The sequence below is a fragment of the Sparus aurata genome, chromosome 23 (assembly GCF_900880675.1).
Source record: "Sparus aurata chromosome 23, fSpaAur1.1, whole genome shotgun sequence".
Taxonomy (NCBI): domain Eukaryota; kingdom Metazoa; phylum Chordata; class Actinopteri; order Spariformes; family Sparidae; genus Sparus; species Sparus aurata.
In genome coordinates, this window is record NC_044209.1 from 4,865,827 (window position 1) to 4,889,090 (window position 23,264).

At 42.0% G+C, this 23,264-nt stretch overlaps 1 protein-coding gene across 4 annotated transcripts in view; it reads left to right on the forward strand.

Moving 5' to 3' along the window:
* The window catches only part of tanc2a (tetratricopeptide repeat, ankyrin repeat and coiled-coil containing 2a), a 50,323-nt gene that overhangs the window by 13,554 nt on the left and 13,505 nt on the right, over positions 1-23,264 (forward strand). Inside the window, exons 2-13 of one of the 4 annotated variants that reach the window (XM_030407707.1) lie at positions 1,355-1,480; positions 1,610-1,717; positions 11,667-11,800; positions 14,190-14,358; positions 14,443-14,763; positions 17,144-17,269; positions 17,361-17,627; positions 20,833-20,972; positions 21,763-21,994; positions 22,084-22,256; positions 22,760-22,840; positions 22,935-23,135. In XM_030407707.1, coding sequence (XP_030263567.1) covers positions 1,423-1,480; positions 1,610-1,717; positions 11,667-11,800; positions 14,190-14,358; positions 14,443-14,763; positions 17,144-17,269; positions 17,361-17,627; positions 20,833-20,972; positions 21,763-21,994; positions 22,084-22,256; positions 22,760-22,840; positions 22,935-23,135 — 2,010 coding nt within the window. In that variant the 5' untranslated portion in view covers positions 1,355-1,422. Of the gene's footprint in view, positions 1-1,354; positions 1,481-1,609; positions 1,718-5,387; positions 6,471-11,666; positions 11,801-14,189; positions 14,359-14,442; positions 14,764-17,143; positions 17,270-17,360; positions 17,628-20,832; positions 20,973-21,762; positions 21,995-22,083; positions 22,257-22,759; positions 22,841-22,934; positions 23,136-23,264 lie in introns of those variants that run through there. The other 3 variants (XM_030407708.1, XM_030407706.1, XM_030407709.1) reach the window with 3 other exon arrangements.

Below are 23,264 nucleotides of genomic sequence, written 5' to 3' on the forward strand. Positions count from 1 at the left end.
ATTGCTTAGCAACGGTAGACGGTTACCTAGCAACAACAGCACCAGCCGGGTGTGTTCAAAAGTTGCACTAGTAAAAGAAGAGGGGGGGAGTGTGAGTGTGAGTGAGTAATAATTTTACTGCCAGCTGGACAAATGAGAGATTCTGCAGAGTCAGCTACTCATAAAGTATATTTAAAACACACATGGTCATACACACACGCAAACAGTGACAGATGCTTACAGCAGAATCGTTTATGAAGGCACTTTCACATCAGAGATTTGCACTGTTGATTGATTATGATGATTATCCATCATTCATTATCATCCAAAACACAATTTATTAATGATTTGATATTTATTTAATTCATTATTTCACGCTGCAAGTTATATATGCTTTTATGAAAGATAAGTGTTAAATAGCTCTTATTCCAACAGTTATCCCTGTTATTGAGTGGTCAGTAACCCATGTCTCTCCTTCCCCTGTGCATGCAGTACAAGAGAAAAGACTTAGTTGGAATAATTAACACTTGTCTCAAATGTTTCCAAACAGTGCTTCTTTAGTGGAGGCAGTCTCAGTCCAATAGAGGAGGTTAAATGAAAGCACTGATAAAATAAAAAGCTAATAATCTGTGATAACTTCCTCTGCTCTGGGCTCTCAGTTCTCTGTACAGATGGTTTGCTGCTCCACTCCAACATGCATTTGCAAGTTAGAGTTCACTGAAGTTAGATGTACACAGATGAACCTCAGCCAGCAAGTGAAACTTGCTGATCACAGTGATTCCACTGGAATGAAGAATTTCTTTTTCTGGTGGTTTAATAAGTCGCAATGTCACATTTGTGAGTTTGAATCATTTAGGTCCTTGCCATAGCCAAGTTATGTCTGACATGGTGCCAATTCATATTGCAAGCAATCCACAGACTTCACCACTTTTCACCAGAAGTGTCATGTTTGTAGATTAATCCAACATTAAGTAACTTTTCTACATAACAACTTCAAAATGATTTTGATGGTACAGTGTCTTGTAATAGGATGAATGGTGTCTCTGTAACAACCGATATTTGCCTACCAACTCCTTTAAAGCCTATTGATTAACTAATATATCTCTTTTTGTCTAATCAAGTCTGAAAAACAAAAAAAACCTGGGCTGTGAACTCGTCCCTGCTGACAAGCACATACAAGGATTTCAGTTCAAGCAAAAAGTAACAATACGTCACATGATGAGGCTAAGCTAGCAGAGGGAGCTGCAGCAGCAAAAAAGCAGTCAGAAACATGTCGTTCTTATATAATTCTTAAGCACAGTCAGAAGAGTATATAGATTAATATACATTTTAAATTCAGTTAGTTCACTGTCTCTCTGTCTCTCTCTCTCCCTAGGGGTTGTTGGTGTGTGTGTGTGCGTGTGTGCGTGTGTGTGTGTGAGAGACCTGTCGTCGTAAGCAATCATGTTCCGAAACAGCCTGAAGATGTTGCTGGGAGGTAAAAGCCGCAAGAACAACAGTGGTTAGTACCTTCATGTGTTACCACATGTGTCATTGTGAATGATATTTTTTGAGTTGTGTTTATCAGGATTGCCTCTCGTCCGATCGTACAAATATGGTAAGCTGTCTGTCCCAATGTCTTTCTCAACAGGCAGCAGTAGCATCGAGTCGGAGGGGTCAGAGGTCAGGATGATGGAGGGATTCACTCGTTCGCTTCCCTCCTCTCCCCTGCTCAATCTTCGCCTGGCAAAAAGAACATGTAGGTCTCTCTGGCGATCTGATGATCAGTTTGGCACGCTCACATACTGTATATATACAACAATCTGTCACAAGTCAAATAAAGAAACACAACAGTCATACAACACAAACAAGACAACAGATCACACAGAAGGAGAAACAGATTGCAATCTCCAGCTGAACTGCCAGAAGCTACAAGGCTAACATTAGCAAACGCCATATTTTGCGACTGTAGAGAAGTCAGACCGCAGATGGAACCAGGATCCGCTCTAAAGCATTAGCATCGCAGCGTGTAGACAAGGACTTACTTTTTGGAGTTGTAAAAGGCTCATTAGTCTTGCATAGCCAGTGACTGCACCCATTCTGTTTTATGAGTTTTAGGGGGCCTGAAAACCTACTTTCCCAATCAGATTCTTCCTATCGGTGATGTGATCGTAGGTGAACATCAGTCAACAATGTCAAATCAGTTTTTCTCTATTTTACATGAAAGGTTGCTGTATGTGTGACGGGGGTGAAACTCCGGTTTGAAATCTTCAAGTTCTACTGAGGAGCACCGTCAATCAGCACGACGGTCAACGTAAAGTAAAAACATAAAAATATGTTAAAAAGTGTCCTCAAAAACAATACAGTCCAAAGATCAGTGGAGGCGACCTCTCTTCTGGTCCATGTAGCAGGCGGCAGCACGGCCGGGGGAGGATGGACGAACACCTAGATATAAGTCGGCCTATGTTAGCAGGTACAGGAATCCATAAGTTAACAAGCTGACTCCTGCCTCTTGTGCCTAGTCAGCCCCAAGGCACAGCCTGAATATGACCCCCAGACGCACACGATCAATTCCAAAGTACTATAATACAAAAAGAAATAAACCACACGTCTAGTAAGTCAAAATAACGAAACACACAAACAGAATTTGACCGAGGCGTAGGGTGAGTTTCAAATATCTGACTATATTCCTGTAAGAAAAGGAACTGCTTCCCTCGCTCGTCTCTCTCTGCTCCAGCGTCCGCCTGACGCTGCTCCGTGTTGCCGTGGTTGGTTACTGTCCCACTCGGCTTCGCCTCGGCGTCCGACAGTCTTCTTCACCGCCGTACTCCGTCCTGGCTCTGCCACGCCGTCCACTCTGCCCACCCTCCTGTGGGCTCAGTTGGAAAACAGGGATGTCAAACATTTCTGTGCACCAATTAGGATTGTGCAACGCTTGAATCCAAATCTGTTGTTCTTTTTCGTCGTCTCTCCAACTCTCTGACTCCCATTCTATCACACACACACACACACACACACACACACACACACACAGCTGTGACCTGTTACACTGTGTCTGGCAGCGGAGGGGGGATTGACCTTTGACCCAGTTGATTGTCCCTCTGCACCGTAGTGAGAGAGAAAGCACAGAAATGTAATTGAACCTCATGCTCTACTCTACTCTACTCTCCTGCTGCCCCTCCTCTTCCTCCTCCTCAGGGTTGAATGACAGGCTTCTACTAAACATTACCATGTGGAGTCTCTCTTTGACTCTTTTTCAGTGTCTCCCTGCTTGATCTCCGTCAAAACAGGAACATAATGAGCTAAGGCAACATCTTACAGTCACACTATGCCCACATAATCAAATGCTCAGATTTCTGTTTATCCATCTGATTTCTAATAGAAATGTGTAAAGAAAAAAAAGCTTTTTAAACGCGCAGCAACTGCTAAAAACCAAACCATACTAACTGTATTGTGGCTGTGAAGGTAATGCATTCTTCATATTGCCACGTTAAGTGACTGTGCTCTGGTTTGGTGATCTCTTGGTGATTTATGGAGTTTCCTGATGAACAGAAATCTCCACTGAACCTTTTAGCAAAGAGTTGCTTATTTATACATCCAGCAGTTACAGAGCAACATCAGATCCCTCATTTATTTGAAATCCTTGTTTTCAGCCACTTGGTGAGTCCAGTAGTCCAATATCCGCTCTATTTTAGCTTGCTTTGGTCTCCACAGACTCTCGAAACTTATTTTTGCTCATTATCTTCCTAATGTTCCTCTATGTTCACCAGCTATTTGGTAACTGTATCTGTCTGCTGCTGACTTCTTAGCAGATGGTGTACTGTGGATTTTCAGAGCTTCGCGATCAGTAGTGATGTGAGAAAAGACGTGAGAGTGAACCAAAACAATGAAGTAGCGGGCAGGAAATCTAGAAAAATGACCTGAAACTCACTATAAAGTCGTGTAAAGCCAAAGGGAGCTGCAGATTTAGGGGATCATTCTGTGTTCAGGTTCAGGAGCAACCGTTGTCACAGTGTCTTCACATTGTTATGTGTTCCATTATTTTTCACTAAAATATGGATTATAGCTATTTAAACATTTATTATTTATTTTATTGAAAATGATAGTGTTAGGAGGGCAGGAGGACATCAGCAAAACAGAGATGTATTTAATTCCTGTGAGTTTGTAACTATAAAAAAGCAAACATTTTTTATTTTTTTTATTTTTCTGAAACTGGTTTATATAGACAAGCAAGTGTAAGCGCATTTGATATTGCATTTTTATCCAATATCCAAAGACATCCAAGACATTTTTTTTTTTTTTTTGTATATTTTTTTTGGCCTTTTGGCTTTATTGACAGAACAGCTGAAGAAATGACAGGAAACCAGTTGAGAGAGAGGGGGAATGACACGCAGCAAAGGGCCCCAGGCCGAGACCTGAACCCGGGGCCGCTGCAGTGAGGACAAAGCCTCTGTACATGGGACGCCCGCTCTACCCACTGAGCTAAATGGCACACCCCACCACAGACACTTTTAACCCAGCCGACAGAACTGCAAGTATATGCCAAAGGTCTGGTACGCCTGTCACTAGTACCCAAAGCAGCATTCATGTTGTTTTGGGAACCGTATTCAAAGTCACCAGCAATTGACCTATTCAGTCGTTTTGGTCTGACGATGTGGTGGAAAACTTATATGTTCTAAGGCCAATGGTCTTGGCCCATTCTGTTATCCCTGGTAGACATTGCAACCATATCCTTCTATTGTTGGGTCCCTTGAAAGTGCTGCAAAAATCCGAGTTGTTGTTGTTGTTGTTGTTGTTGTTATTATTGTTATTGTTATTATTAGGGTTAGGGTTAAGGTTCCATGGCATTGATTACTGAAAAAAAAACCCTACTTTTTTACAGTTTGTCACCAGCCTAAAAACGTTCTGTACTTGACTACTTATTTGTCAGGTAGATTTTCTTTTACTTTTCTCACTTTCCACCTTTTTTCCAGACTTTCTTTTGGATATTCTTCTTGGAAATCCGTTTCCTCTCCTTTTGCCATTGAAAAGTTGTTGTTTTTTTGTTTGTTGTTTTATTGAAAATAAGTCGGATTTTGATTTTTTTTTGGAACATTTAGCTGATGTTTAATGGAATCCAACTCTTTATTTAGTTTCTTTCTTCTTTCCTCTTTCTCTCCACATTTTCTGGACTTAAGTGGATTACAGTCTTCCCTCTTCACTGTGATTTGTGGTCAGATGCTCCTGTTCTTGGAAAAGGAGTCTTACTTTAATTGCAGCATTTCCTTGCTCCGCTGACTGTTTTTTCTTCTGGAAGAAGAAAGAAGACCAGACTGTCTTTTTTAACTTTGCTTGTGCTTCTCAACACGTAGCAGATTACTCTCTCTGTGGAGCTCCTCCTGCAGTCCTTCCCTTTCTCTCCTGTGTGCATGTGTTTTGGGTTGGAGGAGGGGAGGTTTTGATTCGCGGTGCAGTCAGGCGAGGGAGGTTGTCTTACAGACCAGATATGGAGGCTCCGCTGCTGAAAGAAAAACTTTTCTAACACTTGGGAACTTTGCTTACTGCACTTCTGACCAAAAAGGAGATCATCTTGGAGGAGATTTACTTCTTCCATCTTGTGCTTTAGTTGATGTTTTCTGCTTGGTTTTGGAGGCTCTACCTGTGAATGAAAAGGAATGCATTTTTGGGATGAAAAGGACAATAACCAGTGGATTACACCATCACCAGCTGTGAGTTGCGGTCATGTTTAAAAGCGTGTGGATTGTGGTCTCAGGTCAGACGGTAACAACATACCTTTACTGAACTTGTGAGTAGTTTGGCTGTTAGCACAGTATTCACATCTTTGACTATCCTGCTTATGAACTGCAGTCAGTCTGCTTCAGAAGCTGAAGTACCTCGTTTTTATTCTCCTGGAGAATCTCTTCTCCTCCTTTTATCTTTTCATTCCTTCCTCCCTCCACCTCTTGCCCTCTTTCCTTTGTGTACCCTGGAGAAAGAAGAGCTCAGGACCAAAAAAAAGAGGACAGAATGATGATGTCATCATGTTTGTTTTAATTTTCATCGAGAAAGCTTACTGGAGAGGACAAACGGCACAACAGCATTTCAACATACAAAACTAACTGCGAAGTTAAAGAGCGTTGCTATCATTCATCATGGTAACTCTTGTTGTTCTGAATAGCAGCCCTGTGATTTGTTGACTCCGCCCTCGACTGGGACCATTCTGAACCAATCAGAATTCCACTGCCAACTAGCTATGGACTGCACGGCGGCAATTTTGAAAACATGCGCCCGCTCCAGATCCAAGTGGCGTCGGCATGGGCGGTCCTCCGTTCATCGGCAGTGGAGACCGGTGCGTTGCTGTTGTGGTGAAGATGTCACAGCAGAAGAGGTGGTCAGTCATGCGTCCTCCATCCTACGGTGCTTGTTGTTCTATGTCTGCTGTTGTCTGTCCCACGAAGAGAGCCCCGAGCTTGGTCAGGTGTGGGTAGATCGTCCGGTAGGAAGAAGAGGAGGAAGTGAGGACGAAGGTGAAGGTGAGCATGAAGGACTCTCTCTCTTTTCCAATGTTCTTGTCTTAGCAAACCGGTTTCTGCTGAGGTCTAATGGATTTGTTCCATTAGTCCAAATAACCCTGATGACATCATCAGGGTTTCTGTTTTTGTTTTTTTACTTGGGGTGACCTGGGATGTTCCCTCTAGAACCACAAAACACATTATGCAACTTTGACAGGCTGTATTCCTTGTGAGGAGCAAATTTGACTTCACTGCCCTTTTAAACGCAAAGCACAAACAATTTCTACCACCAGGAGTCTCTTGATCAAAACAAAACAAAAGACGTAAGTAGCGTGGGATCATGGGAGTTGTCTTCATTGTTAAGGAATCATCATTACCAATGGAAATTGTGTTAGGCAAAAAACTTCACAGAAGAGCTAATGTTTTAAAGTTTCATTCGCGTTAAGTCTTCTTCGCTGACTTTCTTTCTCACTCTCTGACAATCTGGGAAGCTTTAGCACAAGGCGAGGCAGAGTTACCTTGAAAAATATGACAGAATTCTTTAGGTTTGAACATTGGAAACATTTAGGATACTGTCAGTGCACAGCTCAACAAAATGAAATGGTGGAAATGAAAAGGGATGAAGCTCTTTGAGCTAGTGAGCTTTCTCAGTGTCAGTTAGCAATGTAGTTATCTACTCACATAAGGGGAAAAAACATAGTAGATGGACAGATTAACTGTATTTCCATTCAACCTTTGTGGCACAGTTTCTACTCCAGCAGAAGAGGTTGAATGGAAGTGGATGGTTCAACACAGCTACGGTGTTTTACATAGGTTCAAGTGAATGTAAAAGATCTTGAAAGTTGAAATGCCCAAGGTTCACACAGAGCAGGAGCACCTCTGTCCCGCAGAAAAAAACTGCTCCTGAAACGCCCTCCTCGTCGACAATTTGCATAATTGATGCCAATATTTGTGGTAGAAGTGAAGCTAACTGATAGCTGGAAACACGTGTGAGCTGTACTGGGTCAGACAAATGCTAAGCTGACCAGTCAGGGCAGACTGGTTATTTGAAATAGGGGACCTTAGAGAGACAGGAGCTCAAATGGAGCGTCTCACCATTAAGAGAAGCCGTCCATGTCAACCAGCTTTATAGATGGTGAGTTGTGACTTGCGTAGCCCTCATGGCCACAAAGTGTCAGGTTATTTGATTTTGGTTGAGGGTAACCCAAGCAGACCCAAATTTTCAGAGCCAAGGATGAAAATAAAGTGGCTTGTCTGATTGTTCTTGGCAACCTTGACAACAATAATTTGTATTTTTTAAAGTATTGATGCATTGGATTCCTGCCATAACAAAAACCCTCACTAAAGACTGAGGACCTGGATCAGCAAGCAACAGGGGGCATCGTCTTTGTTTGAAATATCACATAGATCTCTAGCAGCTGTTGTGAAAACACAAAGAACACAGAAAACCAGAGATGCTTGATTTATATCAGAACTGGACGAAAGGACGGAGTAAATAAAGAATATAGGAAAGCAAGGGTGAAAGATAAAGATGAGGATCAAGTATGGAGACGACAGAGGAGGGATGGAAGAAAGCAAGAGAGGACAGACAGCAGGAAAGCTTCAGTAGTTAACTAGACAGAAATGGAAAAGTCTGTGCTGTCTGTATCTGATCTTTCCATTTTATTTTTCTTGTTCTAAAAACGATCCACACACCCTGTCATTGACTGACCACAAACACACATGCATGCATGTCCGCGCATACTCACGCATTTTATTTTGAGTGTGTGTGTGTGTGTGTGTGCGTGTGTCCGCGATACTTTCCTTGTATTTAGTCCAACAGTCAGCAATTTATAGCTGTAATTATAGACTGTCAGAGAGTATGAGCTTTCATGCTGTGGCATACAGTCTGTGTGTGTGTGTGTGTGTGCGTGTGCGTGTGCGCGTACATATACATATACATACATACACATACTCACATATATATATCTCGTCAATAGAGTAAATAAGAAAAAATTTAAACAATTGTCAAGCCCTCATCTGAGGATCATAGCTGCTTTTTATCAAAGATACTTGAAGTGCACAAGTGCTATGATTAAATTGCTAACAATAACAACATTCAAGCGCATATCATTTCTTTTGCGGGGGGTGGAAGGGAGTCCTGCCTCGGGGGTCGAGGTGGAGTCTGAACAAGTCTTGAGTATTTTGAGGAAAATCGAGAGGGATTTTGCTGTCCTGACATTGGTCGGAGTTCGTTCCATCACTGAGGTGCTAAAACAGAGAAGAGTCGTGACTTCGCTGAGCGGGCTTTGTTTGCTCTCAGCGATGGAGGTACCAGCCAGCCCGCTAATCTAGTAGAATTGGGTCAAGGGAATAGGTGGTGGCACGGTTAGACATCACTAGTGTGAGAACATCTTCAGAGGAGAGAGGGCTGAAGCAGGTAAGGCCATCGGAGGTGAGGGTTGGAGGAGGTGTTTTGTGGATTGGCATAGATGCAAATGTCTTCATGATCTCTTTTACGTTCTTGGTAAAGTAAGTTGCAAAGTCCTCAGCAGTGAGGGAGGAAGGAGGGGGAGGGGTGAGGAGAGAAGAGAATAAGGGGAATAGTTTCCTGGGGTTGGAGGCAGACGAGTTGGTCTTTGACAGGTGGAAGGCAGATTTGGCTGCTGATACAGTCGAGATGAAGTCAGAGAGGAGGTGGTTGTAGTGAGCAAGGTCATCTGGATGACATGAATTTCTCGATTTTCTCTCTGCTGCTCGTAGCACCAATCTATTGGTTTGCAGAGATTCAGATGGGGGGGGGGGGTGTCACTCAGGACAACGAGCGGTGTGCCATCGTCAGGGGAGCAGCTTATGAGAGCGTCCATCTCATCAAAGAAGTTATGGAGAGGACCGGAAGGGTGATTGATCACCACAATGTTGAGTTTGAAAGGAAAAGTGACAGAGACAGCAAGGAATTCAAAAGCAGTAGGATCTGGTAGGACCACATGGGGGAGATGAGGAGGCCAGTTCCTCCTCCTTGACCTTGTTTGTCTCGGGGAGTGTGAGAATGAATAGGCAGTTGAGAGGGCAGATAAAGTGGCAGTGTTTTCTGGGGTGATCCAGGTCTCGGTAAAGGCCAGGAGAATGGAGAGTCTACGGGGAGGCATAGTTTGAAATGGTACCTTGGTAACAGCTAACTAGAGATGTATATGTATATCTGCAGTAGGTGATTTGTTAATTTTTAACAGGGGGGATGGCCCAATGGGAGCACCACCCTGCCCCAACGTACACCTCCCAAAGGACATTGTTGCAGAACGCCTTAACCATAACTGTGACATTTCTAATTCTTCAACTCCATTTTATCCAGTTATATTCCTTCTCTCCCTACTACACTTTTCATAACTGTATTAAAGTAATGAGTAAATACAACTTTAAATTGTATGCAGTGGACTGAGTTTATTCAGGCAGGGTTTTCTCATGTTTCTCATAATACACTTCAAGCAGAGTTCTTTTAAGTCGCATGACCCACATGACCCCTTGGAATTTAGTACCATCTAAATTCCTTGAAGGACACACAGTGAACATTGCACAAAATAGTAGAACCTGACCGATTTATCAGTGATTTTATCACAGATACTTTATATCGCTATTGGCATATATATTGTCCAATAGGAAAACCTTATATTTGAAAAGTATAATGCAGAAAAGCATGCTTAGGGTAATTTAAAATTGGTGTAATGACATAGTTTGTCCAGCAGAGTGTGCTTCAACGGGGAATAAAAAAAGTTGGTGTCAGGAAATGTAACAGCTACCTCACTAATGGTTAAACTATAAACCAGCACAAAAATGACAATTGGCAACATAACATAAGCCACCATGTTCTGAACAGACACACCTAAAAATACTAACAAAAAGTAACATTTTAGTTTTAAAACGTAAATAGCAAACTTTTGTTGATCTGGTAATTTTTTTGTTTTTATACAATCGGGACGCTGCACAGGGTGTTTTATTTTGAAAATTGACCAGATGTTCTATGCCATTCCTGTGTCTCTGACTTCCTGCCGGCGACCTGCTCTGTACAGCTTGTTGCAGCTTCCATCAAAAATGGAACAGGCAGCCTGAACACAAGGCAGCCGTGCATGGCTTGACTCCACTCTGCGCCGGAGCTAACTGCTTGTGATTTGTAACACACTTTGTTACAGGTTAACAAGACGGCATCCCCCCTCATCTAACCTCAAATCGCCTACTGTATACCTGTGTGTGTGTGTGTGTGTGTGTGTATAGATAGATAGATAGATAGATAGATAGATAGATAGATAGATAGATAGATAGATAGATAGATAGATAGATAGATAGATAGATAGATAGATATATAGAGATATATACACCAGGGATATTAAATATTAAGATAGGTTACATACAGTGGAAAAAGCCCACAGTAAACACACACACACACACACACACACACACACACACACACGCACACACACACATGAACTAAAATGATAGTGTCTTAAATGTTCACCATCACAGTTTAGTGTGTTAGCATGCTAACATTTGCTAAATATTACGGCTGAGGCTGTTGGAAATGTCATTAGTTTTGTAGGAGTTTGGTTGTAAACCAAAGTTATGAACAGTCTTTACAATTAAATGATGATGCCGCTACAATGAAAATGGATCGTCAAGTGCTACCTGCCTGGCATCATAGCAAAACAGCAGACTGACAAATTTAGCTGCTAGCTGGTGGCAGTGTAACACCTAGAAGTTTATGAGTCAGATATTATTCTCTGGAGTTGATGGAGACTAAAACAGACCTAAAAGGAGAGTGAGTGACTCTTAGAAGTGAACAAAACCGCAAAGTGAATGATCATGTTGCTTCATATTTGCTAGATGTATGAAGAAAAAACTTTTTGCAAACAAGTTTCTCCTCACCAGTTTAATGATAATATATACTGCTACTACTACTACTACTACTACTAATAATAATAATAATAATAATAATAATAATGATAATAATAATGATGATAATATGTCCGTTTTGTTTTCACGACTTGTTCCATATCCTTTAGTAGTAAAAATGCCATGACACAAAAAAGGTTTTGAGCCCAAAAATGTGCTTTGGCTTATGCTCTGTGTTAAAGCTGCCCCCTGAATTTCCTCAAGCTGTTGTTGTTATTTACAGTTCAGTTTGTTCTGACAAACTGAAACCTTACAAAAACCTTTCCCTGTTTTTTTTTTCACGTGCTCCTTCTCCAGCTGAGGATGAAGAGTTAGGACCCCCTCCCTCGGTAGACGAGGCAGCTGATGCGCTGATGACCAGGCTGGGTTTCCTGCTCGGGGACAAGGTGACCGCTGGAGATCCACCGTATCACGCCCAGGATGATGGACAGGTAACCAAGTCAAGTCTAAATATTTCATTACAGAGACGATTGAGTGTCCTGCAGTCGAAACAGATTTCATGTTCATAAAAAACAACACCACATACAAACCACAATACATATATCCTTTCAGAAGTGGATGGTAACAATGTACATCATACATAAAGACTGCAATAACAGGTCATTTTGATATAACATTTTAATGTAGACAAAAGGGAATTCTCCAAATGCTTGATTTGTATATATATATATACACACACGACCGGTCAGAAGTTTAAGAACACCCCAATTTTTTATTGAAATGTATGCAGTTTTATGTCTCATTGTACTCTGACATTAAAGCATAGAACAAATAAACAATTGAAGTTAAGAAAGAAATCATGGAATCAATTTATTAACCAAAATGTATTCTAAACTGTTGACTCATCAAAGTAGCCACCTTTGGCAGATATAACAGCTGAACACATGTGTGGCATTTTTGGAATGGAAATAAACATTTGGAAATGGAAATCAAATACTCTTCAGCAAATTCTTCCCAGCTCTGTTGCAGAGGATCCCAAAAATGTGTGGCACTTGTAGGTTGCTTTGCTTTCACTCTTCCGTCCAGGTCATACCAAACCACCTCGATGGGTTTAGGTCTGGAAACTGTGCTGGCGACTCCACATTTTCAAGCTTACCATCTTGTTCTTTTTGCCTTAGGCAGATCCGGCAGAACTTGGACTTAGGTTTTGGGTCATTATCTTGCTGTATGATGAACCCCTGACAAACTAGGTGCATACCAGAGGGTACTGCATGGCCCTGCAGAATGCTACGGTAGCCGTTTTGGTTCAGGGTGCCTCTCAATCTGTCCAAGTCACCGACCCTAGATCCAGCAAAACGGCCCCAAACCATGACACTTCCTCCTCCATGTTTGACTGTTGATGTCACACACTGAGGAACATTCCTTTCGCCTACTCTACTGCGTACAAAAATCCTTGGTGATGAATTGAAGATCTCAAATTTCAATTAATCAGTCCATAAAACCTTATTCCAGTCTTCAGTCATCCATTGGCGATGGCCTCTTTATGTTATTCAGACGTCTTGCTTTCTTGCTGCAACTCAACCTGTCAAACCTGCAACTCAAAGTCTTCTCTTCACAGTTGAAACTGAGACTTGCTTACTACAAACACTATTAAGATGTCCTTGGAGCTGTTTACCTGTGAGCCGCCTATCGAGCAAGCTGTTGACTCTCAGAAACCTGTCTTCTGAGACTGTTGTCAGAGTGTCTCCCAGTTTCTGAGTGCTTTTTGATGGTGAAGGAAAGTGTACACGCTGACATCTTGACTTTCTTTGCAGTTTCTCTATAGGAAAGTCCTACAATTTTTTTTCACAAGTGTTACGATGGTCCGTCTCTCTTCCATTGTTAATTGCCTTTTTCTCACCTATTTTATAGCAACACAATACTTTTTGCAGTATAATACTGTTCAAATAATGCTCACAAGGGTGTGGTACCACAGTGTGCTCCAACACTACTTTTATGCAGACAGAGGGGGTTGTAAGTAATCAAGACAAGTTGGGACACCTGTAGGAATTGGTAGCACCGCACAGAACAGCATTAGGTTGATAACCCATTTTATGTTCCCTGAAGAAGGCCATTGTTGCATAATTCTGAAATGTACATTATTTTTCAGTTTTTGGTAACCTTACCTTTGTTTAACCTCTGGCAATTCAGCAATTACCTTTGTACCATTTCAAGTTATTCATTGGACTTAAACTGCTTGAATTTCAATTTAAAAAAATGGAAAAATTGGGGTGTTTGTAAAACTTTTGACCAGTAGTATTTGAACCACTCTGACAGACTTCAGTGTTTAGGCTTTTTTAAATTTATTAATTTCAAACTTTAGGCACAGCAGTGTAGTGTATAGGTTCCAGGAGGGTTTATTTATCTCAGAAAGGAGGGCATCCTTCAGGTAATCACAAACATTCAAAATCAACACATCTGGAGATCCATGGCTTTCACTGGACCAAAAGAGGAGGAAAAATTGTAATCTGAAAAGTATCCAAACTAGTAACTAAAGCTGTGAAGTAAAAAGTAAAATATTTGCCTACGATGTAGTTCAGTAGAAGCAGAAATTAGCATAGCATGGAAATGCATAACTAAAGATCAGTTTAAAGTAGTTGTATTAAATGATTTATTTATTTATTTATTTAATTGCACTTTATCAGGGCCAGTGCCACTGTTTTTATTCTGCTCTAGTAAGACCAAAGATTGTTTCATATATGGCAGAAAAAAAAAAAAATAAGAGGAATAATTGAAATTTAACATATATACTTAAATGTATGCACAGTATATGGTATTTACAGTATATGGTATATACTGTAAATGGAAGTGATGATAAAATCTCTCCTTTTTTCCCGACAGAGGATCTCTCCATCCTCCAGTTTGGCCAGTAGCAGCAGCTCCCCCTGCTCCACACTGCCACCTCCTGCTGGGGGGGAGGGCAACAACAACAACAAGCACACCTCCTCAAACTATGCCTCCGTCACATCCCCCACTTCAACACTGGAGAGCAGAGACAGCGGCATCATAGGTGACATGCTATAGATGCAGCTTCTTCAGAAACGACCCCTTACATGGTGAAATGATTAACCCTGTTTGCCACACTGTCTTTCAGCCACGTTGACCAGCTATTCTGCTGAGTCAGCAGCAGAGCGGGACGATAGCGCTAAGTATCCCAACGATGGTTACCATGGAAGCAACCAGAACCTCTGGCCGCAGGTGGGCCGGCCAGTGGTGGCCCCCACCTCCTCTTCATATGTGATCGCTGAGGGAACAGTGAATGACGGCTTCCTGTACAGGGTGGAGGACAACATGGCCGCCTCTACTTACAGCCTCAACAAACTCCACCCAGATAGAGCGACTGGGTCCGTCTACTCATTGGGCTCCACCCACTCCATCCCTCTCTACCTCATGCCACGCCCCAATTCAGTCGCTGGTAAGATGGCAAGTTGTGTGTGTGTGTGTGTGTGTGTGGGTGGGTGTGTGAATCAAGTGGTTTCCAGTCCTGCAGTGTACTCGCACACACTCTTTCCTGTTAGGAAGGAAATACATGACTCTTTCCAACTAAAGTTGGTTCACCAGTGATAGTGAACAAACCAAGCCCTGCTTCAATTGTTATTATATATCCACTCTGGGTTTGAATCAAGGCTTGTAACAAACAAGAGGTATACATAGTTTTCTACACTTACAGTCTCATTTCACCTTAATTATTACCAGCAAGGTTCCAAACAATTACTGTCTCAGTGTAGTTTTCAACCGATACTGTTCAGGATAATATAAAAAAACTTAATTCAATCTTTATTTGACTCAATGACATGATGATTATGAATAGAAAAAGTGCATCCACTGTGGCATTTTTATTAGAAAGCCTACACTGCTAAAACCTTTGAAAGCCAAATTAATCAATATTTTGCATCATTATCATCATCAAGACTTTTATCCACAATTTTACATCATGCAGGCATCGAGGCAATGGTAAAAAAAAATGTAAGCAAGACAACCCCCTGCAAAATGACTAATTTCAGTATCAAAATTTGATCCATTAAGGTCAACAACATTTTGAAAGTCTAGAAGACATCACATTTAATTAAACATAACTAAACATAACTGTTTGTTCTTGATGAAACTAACAACCACAGGTATTATTAATATCTTTCTATATTGTAATATGATAGTAGGAATAGTTACTCTGCATCTAAGCAGACATGGATAGGCTGGCTTGGCATTATTAATGAAACAGTCAGACTGGCACTTTAGATTAAAAAAAGAGTGTACTAACCCCTCCAAGGCCTACAGAGTATCTCATTTGTACAGGAATGTAAATTACACAGTGATAATGTGTAGATTCAAAACAACAGAAACGACACCTGGGTGACATCTCATCCTCCATTTCCTCTTTTTCCTCTCGCTGTTAGTTATTAAAAAAACACGAGCACTTTTGAAAAGGAAGGAAGGAAGAAGGAAGTGACATGTATGAAGCTTTTCACAACACACACATACACATACACAGGATACGAGACACAGCCAGCGCTGACATTCTTTGTTGTGTTGGAGGATTCTAACTGGATTGATTGGACCAAACGTTCGGTAGGTTTCCCCTCTGTTTTATTGGGAATAGAGACAACCTGAAGTTTCCAACATTTATCAGAACTTTGTTAGCCTTCAGATAATCTGCCTTATAGTAACTGTACTGGAAGTTAAGACACGGTTCTCCTTGGATGAGATCCTACACATTCTGTACTCAACTAGTGATAAACAAGAAAAGGAGGACAAAACTAGATTTTCTTTAAAATTGTTTTACTTTTAACCACATATGTTAATGACCACCGTAGATCTTTACCCAGTTTGGAAACAGACCTTTCAGTCTTTTATTCCCAGGATTTTGTTTGTGGTTGACTTTAGGCTTTAGCTTTAGCTTTAGCTTGCTTTATATTTCCATGATTTGGTCCCCAGGTGAGGGACCTTTTGTGATGTGGTTGTGACTGGCATCAAAAACAGCAACAAAACTGCATTGCATTCACATATTGTTAAGTTTTGCGCCATTTAGGAAAATGTTTCGACACCGTGATGTTGCCAGGCAACTAGCTGAGAATCCAAGAAGTCACTGCTCAAGGCCAGGAAATGTTCCCATAATCCTGTAAAAACATGTAGTTTTCATGTTAGGGTTCTGTTTGAATTAAGCTAACCAAATGTAACATGTTAATAGGGGAACTTCAGAAGGGCTGCGAGATGGATTTTGTTCCCCTTTAACAAAGCCAGGCCAGCTGGTACCACCTGTTTCCAGTCTTTGTGTTGAGCTAAGCTAACCATCTACTGACTGTACAGTAGCTTCATATTCACCATACAGACACCCCAATCCGGTAAGTGTCTCATCTCACTCTTACCAAGAAAGAAAGAAAGCTGAAAGGATCTTTCCCAATCTGAAGTCAGGACATGTTTGGTCTAGCGTAGCATAAAGACTGGAAGCAATGAGAAACAGCTAGCCTAGCTCTCTTTAATGAAGAGAATACGCCTAATGCTTAATACTTAACAATGTCTGTTTTTTTCTGCATACAACACTTACTTAAAAAAAAAAGTATATTATATTATAATTATTAAGTATGTGTTCTGTGACTTGGATTATTTCTTCAAAATAGCACAAATGGGTTTTTTGGGGGTTTTTTTTAAACTGTGTTGTTTGTTTGACATTTTATGAAAGAACAGTACATTTCTCTTGCACAGTTTGTACTAATGATTCCACCAGAAGAGTTTCATGCCCATCCAAAAGCACCTACTATTGCAGAAAATTAACTCTCACCATCATTTTGTCTCTATAGCTACTAGTTCTGCCCACCTCGAAGACCTAGCCTATCTGGATGAGCAGCAGAGACACATCCCATCCAGGACGTCCCTCAGAATGCCCAGGCAGAATTCTGGGGGTCGTAGTCAACTGGACCACAGAGGTAAACACAAACATACTTTCAAACAAACATAAAAACAACTCTCTTACAAGCAGAAATGACAACCCTCCTCTCGTCCCCTCCTTTCCTGCAGTACGTTTCACTCCCTCTCTCAACCTGAAGCCCCTCCACTTTGAGGTTCCTGGTCTCTCGTCTGATCGGCTGTTCACCGGCAGGGAGTGGCTCTTCCAGGAGGTGGACGCTTGTCTTCGCAGAGGCGACGCATCAACTTGTAGGGGCGTGGTGATCGTGGGCAACATGGGCTTCGGCAAAACGGCCATCATCGCCCGTCTGGCTGCGCTCAGTTGTCACGGAAACCAGATGTGGCCATCCGCTGCCAGCACTCAGACCATACCTCAACGTAAGCAGAGAGAGACTGCAGTATCAATATCACAATATTAGAATCATCTTTCATTATTCAATTCAATTTAATGTCATTAAACTTTATTTGTTTTATTTGGCAATTGACGGCATGAGATACTGCCGCTGCTGTCATCTCCTGAGGATCTCCTCGGGCAAATTTAAACACATTGTCAAAAATTATGTCCAGGTATTTGTATTCCTCAACAAGCTCTACATTCCTCCCGTGGATTGTGTTGATGGCAGCTGCAGCCAGCTCCCTCTGCTTGCTGGAATAGGTCACCACCATCTCTTTGGTCTTCTCCTTGTTTAACTCCAGGACCCGTTTATCACACCACTCCACAAACTCATGCAGCACTGAGCTGTGGTGATGTGAGAGGCCTGAGAGCAGGGGCAGGAGAACTGTGTCACCTGAATACTTTACCAGATGACAGTCTGGATGGGTGGACCTGCAGTCATCCGTGTAAAGGATGAAGAGCAGAGGCCAGAGGACGCAGCCCTGAGGCCTGTAGAGGTGACGGAGACGTTGGAGAAGGTGTTATTGACCAGCACCGTCCGTGATTTGTTGGTTAGGAAGCCTGTAATCCACAGGATCAGCTGGTTGTCCAGGTGAAAGCAGGTGGAGAGCTTCTCTGCAAGGATGTGGGGCTGTAGGGTGTTGAATGCAGAAGAGAAGTCTGCAAACCGCAGTCTGCCGGTGGTGTTGGGGTGCTCCAGCTGGTTGTGTACAGTGACCATGATGAGTGTTTTGGCATCATCGACCACTCTGCCTGCACCAGAGGAGGCTCGTCCATAGAGGCAGAGGAGGTTGGTCCTCCTCTATTTTTGAGAGGCAAGAGGAAGACCAATTATTTTTTTAAGAAAGAGTAACTGCTTGAAATAAATCATTACCAAATCTCAGTATCATTTATAAAATATTATATATATATATATTATATCATTAAAAAAAGTTTCTTCTTTGGAAGAAAATCCACTTAAAACGGTTGAACAGCGACAGCTGCAGACGGAGGAGACAGAGCAGTCTGTGAGAGGAGCAGGGAGCAGGAAGGTGGGGGCTAGAGGAGGACGGAGGGCTTCTGTCCTCCGTAGGAGGGATCTCCTTCCATTCACTCAATGCATTTAAGATTTTTTCATGCTGATCTATGATTGGCTAAGACACGTAATTTGACGCGCTAAGGGAGGACGTCCTCCCTTACCAATCAGCAACCAGAATACAAGATTGACAGCAGGTTGGTCCAATAACAGTTCCCAAATTTCATTCTCACATTTATACAACCGTAAACAAAAAATACTACTATGTATTTTACAGCTTTCACTGCCAGCCATGCTCGGACAAGAAATATGGAGTTTTCAGCGATATTGGAATCGGTTTCAAGGAAATATAAACATATTTCTGAAAGAAAAAAAACTGTTAGGAGAAATCAGAGAGAAGTTTCGTTTCTTTCGTTCGTCCTGCTGGAGGACATAAAGTTAGCGGCACGACCGGGACAGCAACACAGTTACAGCGCACACAATACAGAGCAGCAACAAAGCCACTCTCGTGAAGGTCATGTGTTGAGTGCTAAGATAGCACGGGCGGTAGAGCAGTTGCCTGCTATTCAGGTGACTGGGGTTCGAATCCTGAAAGAGATAGAAGTTTGTTTATTTTTAATTTTTTTGTCTTGTATATTAGCTTTTTAATGAAATGTTTTTTTAAAGAAGTCTTGTAAGTCATTGTTTTTATTGTTTAATTTTCATTTAATATAAGACAGTAGGGTTAATTAGTTGACTTGTATAAAATAACATGACACCGTGGACTGGTTTTCCTCCTGTCCTCCCCAATTTTTTCAGTCACCAGCCGCCACTGGCCTGCACGGTACGTGAACTGGAGAGGGTCCATCATTGGGTCTGATCGCGTGATGATGTGTCTTTTTATGACCCTCTCCATAGCCTTCATCGCAACAGAGGCGACAGCCACAGGCCTCAGGTTGGCATGGCATGGGGACCACTGTGGAGTGCTTCCATGGCTAGGGAACTGTGCCGCTGTCCATGGATTGCTCAAACACGCCCATCAGCTGCTATTCACAGCACCGCAGGACACGACCACTGATGTTTTCTGGGCCAGGTGCTGTGTTCTCCTTGGTCCTCCTGAGGGCTCTCACCACCTCGTCCGTGTTAAAGGAGAGTTCAGCTGCTGCAGGCTTGAGGGATGAGATGATTGCTTCTAGTCAGATAGTGTTGTCTGTCTCAAATCTTGAAAGTTGAGGTCAAAGGGGAAGGGATGCTGGGCTGCTGCCGGCCCCCTGGATTGTCCTGTGGGTGGAGGGAGCAGTTTTCACAGCGGCCATGTTCTTCATCCCCTGCCAAGCTGAGCGGAGGCTCCCTTGTGTGAAATTGTCCTCCACCTCGCTCTTATACTACATCTTTGCATTTTTTATGGCATGCTTGACCTCTTTGTTTACCTCCTTTTTTTCAGATTTGGTGCCAGTGAATGTTACAAAATACAATACTTACAAAACGACAAATTTACTCCTGAAATGGAGCAATACGTGAAAATAAATATTAAACATATAACCTGTCAATGGGTAGATAAGTTGAATCTTAATTTACCAATATAAAGCAATAACGCATGTACACGTCAACTGTAGTTTTCAAACAAATGTTTTTTACATCACAGTATCTGGATGACCCTACTTTCAAAGTCAATCTGCGGAGAACCTCAACATATCACACCTATCCTTTAATTACATTTTGCATTGTTTCCTGTTCTTTGACAACATTTCTAATCTCTAAAATATGTAATCTAAATTAGTTCCAGAAAGATACGAGGCCCTATTTCAGTTTAGAATGTATTTTTGCTTGATCTATGCATTATAGTCTGTACTTGGAAGACAAGAAGGGGACATAGTAGATAGTTGGTAGGAGCTCATATAACATGCTTTGCAAAGGACCCCCCAGAGAGTTATTCTAACCATCACGCAGAAACCACTAAAATCAGCCAGACTCACAAACAGCAACCACATTCACAACTTTGTCTGCCACCAGAGAAAACCCATTAAATTACACAGTGGAAAAAATACTCAAAAGCAGAATGAATGTAAATAGTAGTTAGTAGTAAAGAAGGCTGAACCCACAATGAAGAGAGATGAGAGATGGTTTGTGTCTCTACATCATTGCTGACATATGAAATGTTGAAGTACTCCATAAATCTCCCCCCCTCAATCCAGATGTAGAGGCTGTTTCTTTCTCCCACGATTCCCTGGGAAGAGGAGGAGGGGGCGATGAAGGAGGAGGGAGGGGAAGCTGTCCAGGGACTCCAGAGATGAGGAGGAGACAGGAGGAGGCGTTGAAGAGGCTTGCAGGACAGGTAGGATCCCCGTGTGACTTGATGTATATCTACCATATCACACAATAGATGACCATAAAGCAATTTTTGAAAGTAACTAAAAGTTTAGGTACATTAAGTTAGTAAGTACTGTACTTACAGGTCTTGTTTGGTTACATTGTTATGTTGAGAAGTCATTAAAAAATTGTTATGAGCTTGAATTGATCATTTTCAGTTTCATTTCAGTGGAAGATTCTTTCTACTCTACAACATTTCTCTGAAAGCTATAGTTACTGTTTAAGTTGCCAGTGAAGATTTTAGACACACGAAATGTCTAACTTTAAAGAGGTCATGTTTGCTGCATGCAAAAGGTCTGCAAAGTGAAAAAGCCACACTAAAGGAAGTTACTGTCTCCCACAGAACACACTGCTCCCACATGGTCTGAAATGCCTGGTTTGGAGTCAAGCCTTTACTTCTGTAACTTGTGACATGTGTCACTATGCAACGGGAGTTATATAGATATATACAGTTGCCACTGCTGTAGCAGGGTTATTTTAGATGACACTACCTTGCTCGGCATGACTGCACAGCTACTCTGCCTCTGATTGGCTACATCCTGCCCTTTAGGTAATGTACATATGAAACTCTCACCAAAGATTGAATCTGTAAGTAATACAGAGTGTTCAAGACACAGTGTGAGGGATGCTGCAGTAGTGGAAGCTGGACATTAGCATAATATGACCTCTTTAAAGGCTGGTAGAGAAATCTACAATTATAAACTGAAGGCGTGCTAAAATCCACAAATCACATTTCTTCCCGTCTGTCCTTATAGGTAGTCTCTTATCACTTTTGTCAAGCTGATAACTGTCACACGTGTCTGGTTCCGGAGTTTATCCACAACATGGCAGCAATGCTATGTAATGCCCCCAAGCTGCTGGCCTATCGAGAGCTGCTGCACCGCTCACCACAGCTACAGAGCACGCTTAGTATGCGCTCCTGCATCCAGGATCCAAGCTCTGCCCTTGAGAGAGGAATACTTGAACCACTAGATGCTCTCTACAGAGGTACATACATACTCTACTGTATTATGCTAGCCTGTATTCTGTAAAGCCAGGGTCAATACTTAACCTGTTCTGTTCTATTGTTTTATCAGAGAGGAAGTTGCAAGTGGAGGGGGCGGGGCTTATTGTATTGATTGATGGGCTGAACGAAGCTGAGTTCCACCGGCCAGACTACGGTGATACACTGACTTCCTTCCTGTCCCGAAACATCCAGAAATTCCCTTCCTGGTTGAAGGTCATCACCACTGTCAGGACCAGTCAGCAGGTATACACAAACCCAGTAGCTACTGCTAACAATGACAGAGCACACTTACCAAATGCATGCCAAACTAGCCATTTGGCATAAATGATACATATTTTTGACATAGTGACATAGTGTGACGTCATGGAGTCACGGAATTGAGGTGTTTCAAGCACTTCAGGAACAGTGATTTTTACATGCATAAGAACATACACAGATGTATAATATATGCAATATACAATAAACAAAAAGGGAAGCCAGGGTTGGGCCCATGCAAAAAGTTGAACTAAAGGGTCAGCAGGGAAACTCCCACACTCAACCAAACAATGGTTCCGTGTCACTCATTCAGTAAGTGAGGAAGATATTTTCATGTTTATAGGGCATGCCCTCTTTGCTGCAGGCCATGCAAAAGCCACGGGGAAGTTGGAGCAGTAAATCCTTCCTTTTTATTGTGCTGTGCAAATATGAGAGCTCGTTTTAGCAGAGGTGACTAACAAAATCTGTTTCTCTATCTTTTTCCCAATCAGGACATCACAGATTCTTTACCTTTCAACCGCATCTCTCTAGATAGGATGGAAGAGAACAGTGCCATAGACCAGGACCTGCAGGTAACGTGCACATAATCTTTCTGGTCGTGTTTCTATCAATCTACGTATCTGTTATCTAGCAACACCTCTGTGTCTTTTTTTACATTTTTGTCAGGGTTACCTGATGCAGCGTATACACAGCAGTGCTGAGATCCAGAGCAATGTGTCACTGGGCAACGGACGTCTTGACAACACAGCACTGGCCAAGCTGATCAGCCACCTAAAGAGCCTGAGTAAGGGCTCGTACCTCTACCTAAAACTGACCCTGGACCTGATAGAGGGAGGATCCCTGGTCCTAAAGAGCTCCAGCTTCAAGGTGAGGAAGGGCTGGGGAAGGACAGAAGAACTGTGTGAAATGGTGCTAAAGTGAAAGAAGTATTGTAAGCAAATTAAGTTAGTCAGTCATTACTTACCTACTTTCGTTTATTTACGTTTTTTATTATTT